This window comes from Scardinius erythrophthalmus, assembly GCF_964197995.2.
Source record: "Scardinius erythrophthalmus genome assembly, chromosome: 10".
Classification (NCBI taxonomy): domain Eukaryota; kingdom Metazoa; phylum Chordata; class Actinopteri; order Cypriniformes; family Leuciscidae; genus Scardinius; species Scardinius erythrophthalmus.
The window spans coordinates 43,545,149-43,557,648 of record NC_138230.1 but is presented as its reverse complement, the minus strand read 5'-3'; the positions used below and the strand labels follow the sequence as shown (position 1 = coordinate 43,557,648).

The 12,500-nt window shown below is 37.1% G+C and overlaps 2 protein-coding genes across 4 annotated transcripts in view; one reads left to right on the top strand and one right to left on the bottom strand.

The window, feature by feature from the left end:
- utp23 (UTP23 small subunit processome component) overlaps positions 1-1,775 on the bottom strand; it is a 1,878-nt gene extending 103 nt beyond the window's left edge. Inside the window, exons 1-4 of one of the 2 annotated variants that reach the window (XM_081376138.1) lie at positions 1,152-1,372; positions 814-1,051; positions 558-732; positions 1-477 (exon numbers count right to left, since the gene is read on the bottom strand). The exon at positions 1-477 is cut by the window's left edge and continues 39 nt beyond it. In XM_081376138.1, coding sequence (XP_081232264.1) covers positions 88-477; positions 558-732; positions 814-1,001 — 753 coding nt within the window. In that variant the 5' untranslated portion in view covers positions 1,002-1,051; positions 1,152-1,372 and the 3' untranslated portion in view covers positions 1-87. Of the gene's footprint in view, positions 478-557; positions 733-813 lie in introns of both variants that reach the window. The other variant, XM_081376137.1, reaches the window with a different exon arrangement.
- A 48-nt stretch (positions 1,776-1,823) lies between these two features.
- Positions 1,824-12,500, top strand: part of eif3hb (eukaryotic translation initiation factor 3, subunit H, b) — a 79,711-nt gene continuing 69,034 nt past the window's right edge. The window contains exons 1-2 of one of the 2 annotated variants that reach the window (XM_081376136.1): positions 1,853-1,946; positions 4,492-4,730. In XM_081376136.1, the coding sequence (XP_081232262.1) occupies positions 4,596-4,730 (135 nt within the window). In that variant the 5' untranslated portion in view covers positions 1,853-1,946; positions 4,492-4,595. Of the gene's footprint in view, positions 1,947-4,491; positions 4,731-12,500 lie in introns of both variants that reach the window. The other variant, XM_081376135.1, reaches the window with a different exon arrangement.

The following is a 12,500-nucleotide window of genomic DNA, read 5'->3' as shown; positions in this document are numbered from 1 at the left end:
GCACATATGCATGGTCTGGAAAAGTCAGTCTTCACAATAAAAGAACGGAGAGAAACGAACACACTCTTGCACAAGCTCTGCTGGACTCTAAGCATTAGCGGGATCGGATGCGACTGCTTTCTCTCCTCCGACAGGCCGTCGCTTCTTCTTCCTAATCCGCTTCTTCTTCTCTCCGTCCGTCCTCTTGAGCTGCGGAGGCATGGGCTTCTTCTTCTTCTTCAGGCAGCTGAGAGGATTGGGATTGCTGGATTTCCTCTTGCGTTTCTTGCCTCTCTTGTCCTCTCCGTCTTTCCCGAGGCCTTCCTTTTCTTTCAGACTCTGGAGGCTCACGATCGGGTTCACGATCTCCCCGAGCTGAACGGCTTCGACGTGCTTCAGGGTTCGTTCAGACGGCTTGTCCAACACCATTGTGTTGAGGATAATGTAGAGCAGAGGAACGCCAGGGATCTTCTTCAGCGCCTTCGTCAACTCCTGATCCTGGTAATAAGAATCATTGTGTGTTATTATTCCTTAATTCTACAAAACCACCGGACTTGGTTCCAGTTATGAGTCCTTACCTGAGTTGCGATGAAGTAGTGGTGTGGATTTGTCTCTCCAAGCATTGACAGCAAACACTCAGATGCAGGAACCGGATCTTTCGTGTGTTTGCATCTCCTGATCTGAAACCTCTGTAAGATGAGTTTCGCTCCGTAAAGCTCTTTTGGAAGGGTTTCAAGTTCCTTCAGTGCGCAGCTGCGAAACAACAGCACAGATCTGTCATTATACATCATCTCACAGTCACGAGCATCAATACTAGACATAAGACTGACTTACTTTGTGGTGCAGAGCTGAACTTCTCCCATCAGATACTTTGGCAATTGCTCTTTGATTTGAATCTTATTCTTTAACGCCGCATGACAAAACGTCCCGTCAATTATTATCTGGAAAGGTTCCCTGAAGCTAAAGTTGTACTTGTAAAAACTGATGGTTTTCTTCGCGTGCTTCTGACGCTTTATCTTCATGCTGAATTATTTACACATAAAGCGCAGACAGTTTGAACGAATAGATTATCCTGACAGGGCAGAAGAAGAATAACAATCAATCCGAATTGGTGAGGATTAATACCCTTGATTTTTATCAATATGTCAACAAAACAGTTGGACGAAACTCACGCCAATCTCAAACATTTCTAGCATGGTTCCAGCGTGGTTACAGTAAATGTGTACCGGGTGGAAAAACTCAAGCTGCTATAATTGAAATACCGCGTTAATACTAACAAATCCTCATAGGAATAAGGTAATAATAACTACGAATAATATACAAGTTTAATTAATTATGATTAGATAGTGACTTTCAGAACTGTATTAGTTCACTCACTATAGGAACAGTGCGCAATCGTTATTGTTTCTCCGACCACTATTACAGCTGTACCTTCTAGCGAGCGCGAATCGATTCTTTCGAACAGTTCATTTCATTGAAAGGAACCGTTCAAAACCACCGTAATGTGGAATACGTAGTCACATATTGCTCTTTATTACGTGATTTCTATTAATAAGGCTGTTTATTGTTATTTTATGGATTTCAGTTAAGTTCTTTTGCAGTCATGATTAAAAATCATGTTTAATCATACGTTATAAAAAGTGATTTAGAACATAAATAGAATGTTAATATACAATAAACAATATTATATTTGTATCGCTCAGCTGAACATGTTTTGGCACGTTTTCATAAAATAAATATATACAAATTTAAATTAATTAATCGCTTTAGCCCCGGTTTTTCAACCCACTCATCGTAAAAGATCCGATTCTAGTAAATGATTCTTATATCGCTTTCTCAGGTTCACCGGAAGCCACTGGTTTAACGGTCCTGTATCCCAAGCGCGCGTGAAGATGGCATCCCGCAAAGAATCCCCGTCTGGAAAAACACTGGATTCTCCCGTCAAACAAATCCAGATCGAAGGGCTGGTGAGATCCCGTTTAACAGACTCAGTGTAGCTGAGTTTACACAAGTGTGTGTTTAAATGTCTCTGTGAACAGAAGCTTCTGGTTAGTTCACCTGCAGGTCACTTTGCAGAATGATGTCATGATAATATTCCAAACAGATTAACAACAACAACAACAACAACAACAACAACAACGAGTAATAATAACAACAATTGTAATAATAATAATATTTTTTTTTCAAAGTTGGCCACTAATACACATTTAAATAGTAGAAAATAGAGAAATGTATTTGTTTAATTTTATCAATGACCATAGAAAATCAATATTTTGATGCACATTATGATCAAACACGCTTGAATATGTTGTATATTGCTGCCCATTTAGGTGTTTACCTGTACATAACCCATTTAATTCCAGTTATTGACTTAATTCCAGTGAATTTCCATATATGTATATATGGTGCCGTTCCAAAAGTTTGGAAACATTACTATTTTTAATGTTTTTGAAAGAAGACAACTTCAAATAATGTTTTTCTGTTTTAATATACTTTAAAATGTAATTTATTCCTGTGATCAAAGCTGAATTTTCAGCATAATCACTCCAGTCTTCAGTGTCACATGATCCTTCAGAAATCACTCTAATATGATGATTTATCAATGTTGAAAGAGTTGTGCTGCTTAATATTTTTTTATAATCTGTAAAACTTGTTTTCAGAATACATTGATGAATACAAATTTTAAAAAGAATTGCATTTTTAGCTTTGATCACAGGAATAAATTACATTTTAAAGTATATTAAAATAGAAAAACATTATTTTAAGTTGTAATAATATTTCACAATATTACTGTTTCTTTCTGTATTTTTGAGCAAATAATTGCAGGCTTGATGAGCAGAATAAACTTCTTTCAAAAACATTAAAAAGAGTAATGTTTCCAAACTTTTGACCGGTACTGTATATATATATATATATATATATATATATATATATATATATATATATATATATATATATATATATATATATATATATATACTGTTTTATTTATATATTTGCATATGAAAATATTATGAAAAAGTTGCAAACACATACTTTTATTTACTTTTTAGGACAATCATGCAGTTTGTTTCATTGTCTTGTACAACCTTAACTGGGAAACACCTTGGATTAAATGGGTTAATGTATGTTAACAACCAAAGCAGCAATAATACAAATTTTAGTAATCAAAAAGCATGTCTAATTAATTGAAATCATGAAACTTATACAATTATTAAACTTATACAACATTTTAACGTTTTTTTTTTCACACAAATTCGGTGTTGTGTTTTTTCTGGTAATCAAATGAAGACATAAAACATTAATTTAATTTCTTTTAATCGTATGAAATTAAACAAACTTTTTTTGTCAAACAACGAGCTGCACAATGAGCTTTACTATTCAAATTAAAACATGGACAATTTTTTTTTATTATTCCTTAAAAAATAGCCTAAAGTTTTGGTGATCATTTATTTGTATTACTTTTAGCATTATGAGACGCATCTAAATTCTACTGTACAACGGTAATATATTTCTGTCAAGTTAAACCAAACTTTTATTTTGACGGGTTGCCGTGAAGACCTTTAAAAGCTCACAAAGTGACTTTCAGAGCGGGTCTAGAGAGTCTGGAGATGAAGTTCATGCATTACTCATATAGGCAAAAAAATTTTTTTTGTAATTAGCGTGAGCGTCACACACTTTGTGTGTGTGTGTATGTGTGGTAAATTAATTATATTTGAACTTTATATTTGTAGTATTTTTACTACGGTAATATATTTCTGTCAAGTTAAACCGAACTTTTATTTTGACGGGTTGCCGTGAAGACATTTTGAGTTTCTGTGTGTTTGACATGACGATAGTTTTTCTTCATATTTGTAGTATTTTTGTATTATTTGTAATAAATATTTGATCATATTTTATAATGGTAGGGGAAACACTGCATTGTTTTTGTTTATGATCTGCACGTATTTGTTGAACCCATCCAGTCCTGAACAGGTTTGAGGATTATGTAGATTGAGAAGCTGAATGGATATTATGTTAGATTGTAAACTAATGAATGGTGACGTACACATTTCTCCACCGATTGTTGCTCAACAATTACACCCTTGTTATCAAATATGAAGATTTTGTGCTTAATATTCCAACGTGTTTCGTCAGTTTTTCGTTGTGTTTTTGGGTGTTGGAGATAAAGACATGATCGCAGTCTGGGAGTTCCTGGTTTTTATAATTATTAAGTAACTGCATTGTCTTGTAATAAACCCTCATTTACTTGCAAAGCAGCTGTTTTTACTCTAATACATGATTAATGTAGTTTCATCAGATTGTAGAAGATCGTCGCCTGATCAGGAGCACTCTTGCTGTGTTTCTGTAGTTCATTCGTTTGTACGGCCACAATAAATCCACTGAACCCAATTCAATCCAGTGAAGCGTCTCAGCCATTTAACTTTCTTTCTAAATGTTGTGAATGCTCAGAAACTCTATGCTTGTTTTTGTTTCTTGAAAAGCGTCGCACTTTGTGTTCCTCTCTTTTAGTTGTTCTGCCGCAGAAGAAAAGCTGTCCCCTGATTGCATTGAATCTCTCTCCGCTCGCTTCACTGACGCTCGGCTCCCGGGTTGCTGTAGTTGGAGCTGTTTGAATGGTTGTTTTGTGCCTGAGGGTTTTCCAGCTCATTCTCTGCGGCGTCTCGATGCTCAACGTTAAGGCGCTTGACGGTTCATGGGCCTTTTTGCACGTTCTGATGTTTCTGAGGAAACATTTGGGCTTCCTGAAGGTTTTTTGTTTCCCCACGATTTCACTGAATAAGGTTTTTCATGCACACGTCGCTGGGAGTTTTTTTTTTTTTGCCCCGTAGTTGCAAACTTCATTATTGTGTTTCCAGCTCAGTACTTCAGATATGTATACAGATATGGATGATGGTTCAGAATAACTAAACTCTATCAGACACAGGGGTGCAAACAGCGCGCTTTTCGGCGCCTCCCGCTTTTTTCACGTCAGTTTGGGTGACTTGTGTGAATCGTGCAGATCCGAAGAGTTTTTTTTTTGGGGGGGGGGGGGGGGGGGGGGGGGGGGGGTCTGATTATAATTTAATTTAACCAACAGTAATTCTGGATTGCGTCCACCAACAAGTAAATAGGAAATAAGCGAATCAGAACACTGCGCGCCAAACCAGCATTATGTGCGCAAGCGTGAACCGCTAGTGTTTCTGTCTCACTCTGGATCTGCCACTGCATCACATTTCTCTCTGCGTGCCGTGGAGTGTCCGTTTTTATTCCGGCTCTCATGTTAACTGGTTAGAGCTTGTGTTAGAGCACAATGCCTGCATGACAAACACACTTCTCGAGCCGCGCCGAAACCGCGTGCTAGAAATAGAACCGCAACCGACGCCTATTTTTCACGCGACACGCACGAGTGTTGGAAGTTTTCAGACAAAATAGAAGGCGCAAATACATATTATTAAATTACATTTTGATGCTTGAAAGTCTCTCGGTTTTGACAAATGCATATATAATTGTAATTTAAAAAATAGACCTAATTATCGACTTTCAAATATTGCCCCGTCAATAGGCCAACAGAACGAAATATTCTGTAGCCTATTTTGCCGTCAATACTGCCGACTTGGTCTTTGCCGTATCAGGCTATATACATGGATTTCTCAGCGACGTCATCACTGCTTGCGCACGCATCCAGGGGGCAGAAAGACCCGCGGTCTTCGTACTGGAGTAAAGAGGCTAGTAGCATAGTGGTGGTGTTGTCGCTAAGTCAAAATACCAAGGAGTTGTTGTGTAATTTATTTACATGCAGGCCTATCTGTTGTGTTTTATCTGCTCATTTAAATTATACATGTTGCAAGTAATTCCAAATCTAGGCAAATGGAAGAGTGGGACAGAAGGAGGAAGTTGTATGTTATATTATTTCTATTCATAATTTGACGAGCTGCACATAACCACATAGCAGGTAGTTGTATGCATCAAGGGATTTGTACGCTCTAATCATTTCTCTTGTATACACACTTGCTTGAATAAGATAATTATATATCAGGCCATACAATTGCTGGCCACTTCTTGTCATCCACAATCCAAAGATCGTCATGTATTGCGTAGGGATCCGGCAAGATCTCACCATTGCTGAGAGTAAGTTTTGTTTATTCTTTTTGTGGCGTAGTTTTTCACCTATATTTAACGGCGCTTCGTCAGAAGTACAAATACAACATCCGTTTTTTAGATCCTATCCAATGGTTGAAAGGAAAGGAGTACACACGGTCACTAGTAGCCTAGGTTGTGACGGCTGTCAATCAAAATGTGGAGCGGTGTATTCGTTCCATGTGTTTCCTGTCAGAAAACAAATAGATAATTTGGTAAATTTAAATTTAACAGAATTTATCAACTTGTTGCCTGCTGTGGTTGTTTTAATTCACATCCTTTCTAAAAAATGTAATATATTCTTAATATATAAGACTGTCAATGATCTAATTTCATGTTTTATATTTTATTTGTTCATTGTTTATTTTGTTTGGTTTTAGTTGGAGTTGATCAGAACTGTTTAAAAATAATAATTATAATAATAATAAATTATATACTGGTATATATATATATATATATATATATATATATATATATATATATATATATATGCTCATGATGCCTGCTGCCTTTGGACTTAGTGATGTTGAATTTAAATGACATGTAAAATAAAGACATGTTATGTTACATAGTGATGTAATGGTGTTTTCTGGAAGGAAAGTAACTAAAGAACAAAGAATTTTTATCAGCTGAAAGGCAGAATACAAATGTTTTTATTAAACTAGATAAACATTATATAACAGTTTCAGGTTATGTTTTGGTGTTGGTAACATGTCCCACATTGTCCCACACAAACTTATAATCATCCCACATTTGGTTTGTTTGATGGTGGTCACCCTAATTACATTACTAACTTAATTCATACATACATCACAGTATGTCCGGATTTTGATTCGTAAACAGTTGGACGTTTTACATAATGTTATATTAATATGAAACACAAACAAACAGATCAAACTCTGAAATTGCAGTTTATTATTGAGTCAACAAGAAATTACAAACAATGCGAAATCTACGTTAATTACAATGTTCTTTTACAGAACTCGGCATAACAGCTAGCGGTTTTCTGCCTCCTGGATGCGCGCGCATCCGGTATTGTTTGTATACAAGAAACCCGTGTATATATTATGTTTAACATCCAAGTGTAGATCTGTCGGCGCACAGAGCCACGCAGTCGCAGACAGCACGTGAAGTTCGTGAACACCGAATTCCCTTTTCTTTATCATCTATTTGTGTTTGAACAGACATGTGCACGAAAAATAAGCCAGTGTCCGTCTCAACGAGTTTCCCCGTAAACGCAGTCAAAATAAAACGGACGCGTGTCATTATCGGTATTAGATACGTGCATTCGTCTTAAAGGGACAGCACCCAATATACCTGCAGCTGTTTGTGTCACCAAAGTTAATCAAAGTTTAGTCAAAAGATAAACTGTATTAATACTTAATACAGTTAATTTACCTGAAAAACATAAAGCACTGCTTTATTTCTCGTGTATTTGTGTTTTATTGTATTTATATTTGTATTTTGTTTATTAGTTTCTATGCAGATGCTAGGCCTACCCTACACAATTACCCCAATCATCCTAGAATTATTAATTCTTTACAAAAAGAGCTATTCAAATCATCAGGTGAAATTGTTTTCAGGAATAGCAGTAAAGCAAGAAGAAGTGCAAGATAGTTTTTCTAAATTTCATTTGACTCCGGGACGAGGGCTTCGATTACCTCTCTCTTTTTTGACCATACATGTGTTTGCACCCCTGCAGACAACATTGTGAAATATATTATTCAAATTTCAAAGAACTAGGGCTGTGAAACGCTTAATCGCATCCAAAATAAAAGTTTCTGTTTACATAATATATATGTGTGTGTACTGTACTTAATTATTTTGTATATATACTTGGGCTGTCAAAAGATTAATCGCGATTAATCGCATCCAAAATAAAAGTTTGTGTTTAAATAATATATGTGTGTGTGTACTGTGTATAATTAAATTTGTATATATAAATACACACATATGCTTGCATATATTTAAGAAAAATGTGTAATTCATATATAAAAAAAGTATATTTATATATAATATAAATTATATATAAATATATACAGTATATGTATGCAAATATTTCTTAAATATATACATGCATGTGTGTGTATTTATATATACAAAATAATTATGTACAGTACACACACACACATATATTATGTAAACACAAACTTTAATTTTGGATGCGATTAATCGTTTCACAGCCCTACAAAGAACTGTTTTCCATTTGAATATACTTTAAAATGTCATCTATTTCTATCAATTTACAGTCCGAAGCCATTTTTTTCCCCAGTCTTAAGTTCAGAAATCATTCTAATATGCTGATTTATCAGTATAGCGAGTTTAAAATGATGTTTAATTAAAAAAGGTTAGGCAAATTTAAATGTTTTAAGGTAGAATTATCGTGTTTTAATATTGCCGTCACTTTCTCTTCACTCGGTTACTCAGCCTCATCCCTATGAAACATATTATTAAGAGAATGTGTGAACATTTTTTAAACTTTGATAGATGCCATAATCAAGTCATTAGGTGATAAAAGGTGATAATAATGGGTACTATTGACAATATCAGCAGGCCTATGTATCCGCCTTTGTCTTTGGATCCCCAGAGTGCTCTAATCTCTATTAATCAAATAATCAAAAACTGAATTTGTTTGACATTTTCTGTCCTCGCAGTGAAGCCGCCAGCTCTAGTCGCATTTGCAGGTTTCTGAAAGCGCATCTGATGCCGGCGTTATTGATATGCTTGTTTTCTTGTTATAATCCTCCCCTGTGAGCAAAACGGTGAGTTAAGAAGGAATAGAGGAAGACCCTGATATTAACCATCTGCTGTATTTTCCCTTTGGGTTCGGCCACCTGAGCATCAGGCATTGTTGCCTGCTGTTCACAGAGTTTTTAGATGAATACAAATAAGCTAAATGTAAAAAGCAGGTGGATTAGAGGCGACTGCTTCAGGGTGGGTAAGCAGCTTAAACAGAGAGCTCTACAAATCCCTTCCAGGGATATATATCTTCTCAGCTCTTTCTCTCTCTCTCTCCGTTTATGAAACTCTTTATTTTTGACCTTTCAGGCAAAAGCTAAGCACTTTTTAAGCAGTGTGAAATAAGGTCTTCTTATGCATGAGAATCATAGCAGGGTGATGTTTAAATCGTTTCTGATTTCTGATACCCTCAGGAGTTTTTCTCTTTTTTTTAAATGCAAATAATACAGACTATACATATTTATTCCAAGTCATCTCAATGGCAAAAATATTTACCTGAATTCACCCTACATGCATATTTAGTTAATTGAAAAATATGCCATTTCTGAATGCACTTTTTCCGACTATTAAGATGATACACAACTCTTTTACTTTCTGCCTCTGCTTTTTGCACAGGAGTTATTCTCTTAATTAGCAACATAAATATCCCCTTAAATGCTGTGCTTGAGCACTTCTGTCACCCAGAGGAAAGGCAGGTGGTCAACAGGGGGCAGCAGAGATCCACTGAAATCACTCTTCTCTTCATGCACGTCTTTACATCTCTTCAAACGGTGACGTTCGGGTGAAACACTGAAGGCTGAAAGCTTGAAGGAAGCATCAGTGCATGTCACCGCCTACTAAGCAGACAGTGCTTTGGAATATTCTACTTTAATATAGTCTACTTGCATGAATATGAAAAGAAATATTACCGGCCACTTTATTAGGTACACCTGTTCAACTGCTCGTTAATGCAAATATTTGTTCAGACAGCAACTCAGTGCATGTAGACATGATCAAGATGATCTACTGAAGTTCAAACCGAGCATCAGAATAGGGAAGAAATGTGACTTTGGCATGGTTGTTGGTCTGAGAATTTCAGAAACTGCTGCTGATCTATTGGGATTTTCACGCACAACCATCTCTAGTGTTTACAGGAAATGGTCCGAAAAAGAGGAAATATCCAGCGAACGGCTGTTCTGTGAGTGTAAATGCCATGTTGATGCCAGAGGTCAGAGGAGGTCGAGCTGATAGAAAGGGAACAGTAGATGCGTTTCCATTACAGATTTTGCACAAAAACCAAAACACTATTGCGAAAATTATGGCGTTGAGTGCCTTGTTCTTTTCCTAGCCAAGCGGAAGAATGTATCTGGTTTAGGCCCCTTTCACACCTACCTTGTTTGGTCCGGATTAACTTTTCAGTTTGATCCGAATCAAAATTACAGGTGTAAAACCTCCCCGGACCACGATCCAGACCAAACATACGACATTTGGTCCGACTCAAAGAGCTAGTCTCGGTTCGGATCAAACTGAGCAAAGGTTTGGTTCGTTTCTAGTGTGAACGCATTTTCTGTATGGTTCGGACTTTCAGACCATTTACAGGAAGTTCCGGATGTTCCCACAGGATTGCTGGCTCTTCTCTTCCTTTCCTGCCGGCGACGATTAAGTGTTCGCACGACGAGGATGTTCATTTGGCGAATTTGAACTAGCCTCGAGTATAGTTGGTGCTGTAGAGAGTAATGCCGTAATAATAACAGAATAGTGGCAACGATATGCGCATGTTCATTCATTCTTATCAGAGTTACCCGGCGAATTGAGAACACGCTGACGTCAGACGCACATCCACTTACAAACCAATCACTGTCAATATGCAGCCCACATAGATGATGACGACAGGACGCAAGTACATCATGTGAAGTTCTTTAGTGCGCTCGCATAATTGCAATGTGAAACCAAACCAAAACTTACCGAATGTATAAAATGTATCAAAACATGAACTTTGGTGTGGACTCGAACTTACGGCTGTGAATTCTTTGTACTTTTAGGATCAAAATAACTGGTTCCCATCATCCAAATGGATAAATTCGGCACCGCTAGCACTAGCAGGTTAGGCAACTTCCCTCCGGTGCTCTTTATGACTAATGTGTTTAGGTGTCTTTAAAACTGTGATCCACTCTCTCAACAACCTTTTGGTGGATTCAGATGGTGACAGAAGGTGAGTGTGTGGAGCTTATATACGGCCCTTGAGGGCCCTCTGAGAGCCGATACCACAGTGACGGCGGGCTGTGAAGTGCAGATTAACAGTCTGAGAGAAGAACTTGATTCGCCGTAAAGCTGTAGCACTTCCACAGCAAGCGTAAAAGATTGATGGCTGAGCTGGTGCAGTGGGTGCACAATAAGACTCTTGCTAGCAACAGGAATAAAGCGAATCTGAGTTTCTTGCAGTATTTGTCCTTCAGCATTCCTCACTGTGCTCCGGCTAAGGTCAAAGTAACAACCTCAACTCCGATTAGAAGATTTTTCTTCAGGTTTTGCTGGGAAATATTGTGTTGTGGCATCCAAAAGACTTTTTTTCATCACCGTTTCATAACTAAAAACTCCATTTATAGCAATTTAATGTCTTTAAAGCAGTCTTTGCTGAGTTAAAGCTGCTTTCTTTGGTCCTACACTGTTAAAAATAAAGTGATGCCACAGAAGAACCATTTTTTCTAGTTTGAAGAACATTTGAAAAATCTAAAGAACCCTTTTTCAATGGAAAGGTTCCATGGATGTTAACAATTCTTTATGGAATCAATCCATATTGATCCATATCCACATTCATCACCATTTCATAACTAAAAAAATGAGCAATTTAATGTCTTCAAAGCATCTTTTAAAGCAGCTTTCTTTGGTTCTACACACTTAAAAATTATATTTTTATTAACAATGATAATTATAATTGATGTAATTTCCACTGAAACGGGAAGCTAAGGCGGGACATATTGAATGGCTCCACCCCCCTTTCAAAATAGCCAATAGTGTTTAGTTTACCTCACAGACTGCGAGTTGCACTTGACAGCGAATCCAAGCACTGATGAAACAATAGATTCAATAGTAGATGTGTGAATAAATTCTAGCCATTTCATTCTTAACCAACGCAAAACAGAATAAAACTCGAGCGTTTGAACAACCGAACACACATCTCCAACACATATTGCTCCGTGACGTGTCAACACTCGCTTCGGCCAGGTGGTATTTATATCAAAGGAGGCGGAGCTTTAGATTCTAGAGAGCCTTTGATTGGACAGAAGATGTGATGAGAAGCAGTGACTTCATAAAAATCCGTGATCCATTTTAGCGGAAGTGAGAGACTAAGTTTTGAATGCTTATATCTCCTAAATGCAAATTTTGTCATTGTTTTGGATCACACCAGCTTATTCATAACCTTAAGGCTAACATATTCATTCTAAAAGCTAAAAAAGAGGCCTTTAAGAGTGTAGTTCTGACACAAAGTAGATGTCCATCTGCTGAAAACTCGTCTGAAGTCGTCCGTCCACTTTTTCTGATTAGTGCACACCTTGCCGAAGACTCCTCTTCGTGACTTTGCAGTGTCTGAGTTTCAGTTGCTTGACAGATGGACTACAGGGACTAGCGCTCAATGCCTGCCTCATTCTCACTCTGGATCCCCGGTGACTTCGGCTTGGGTT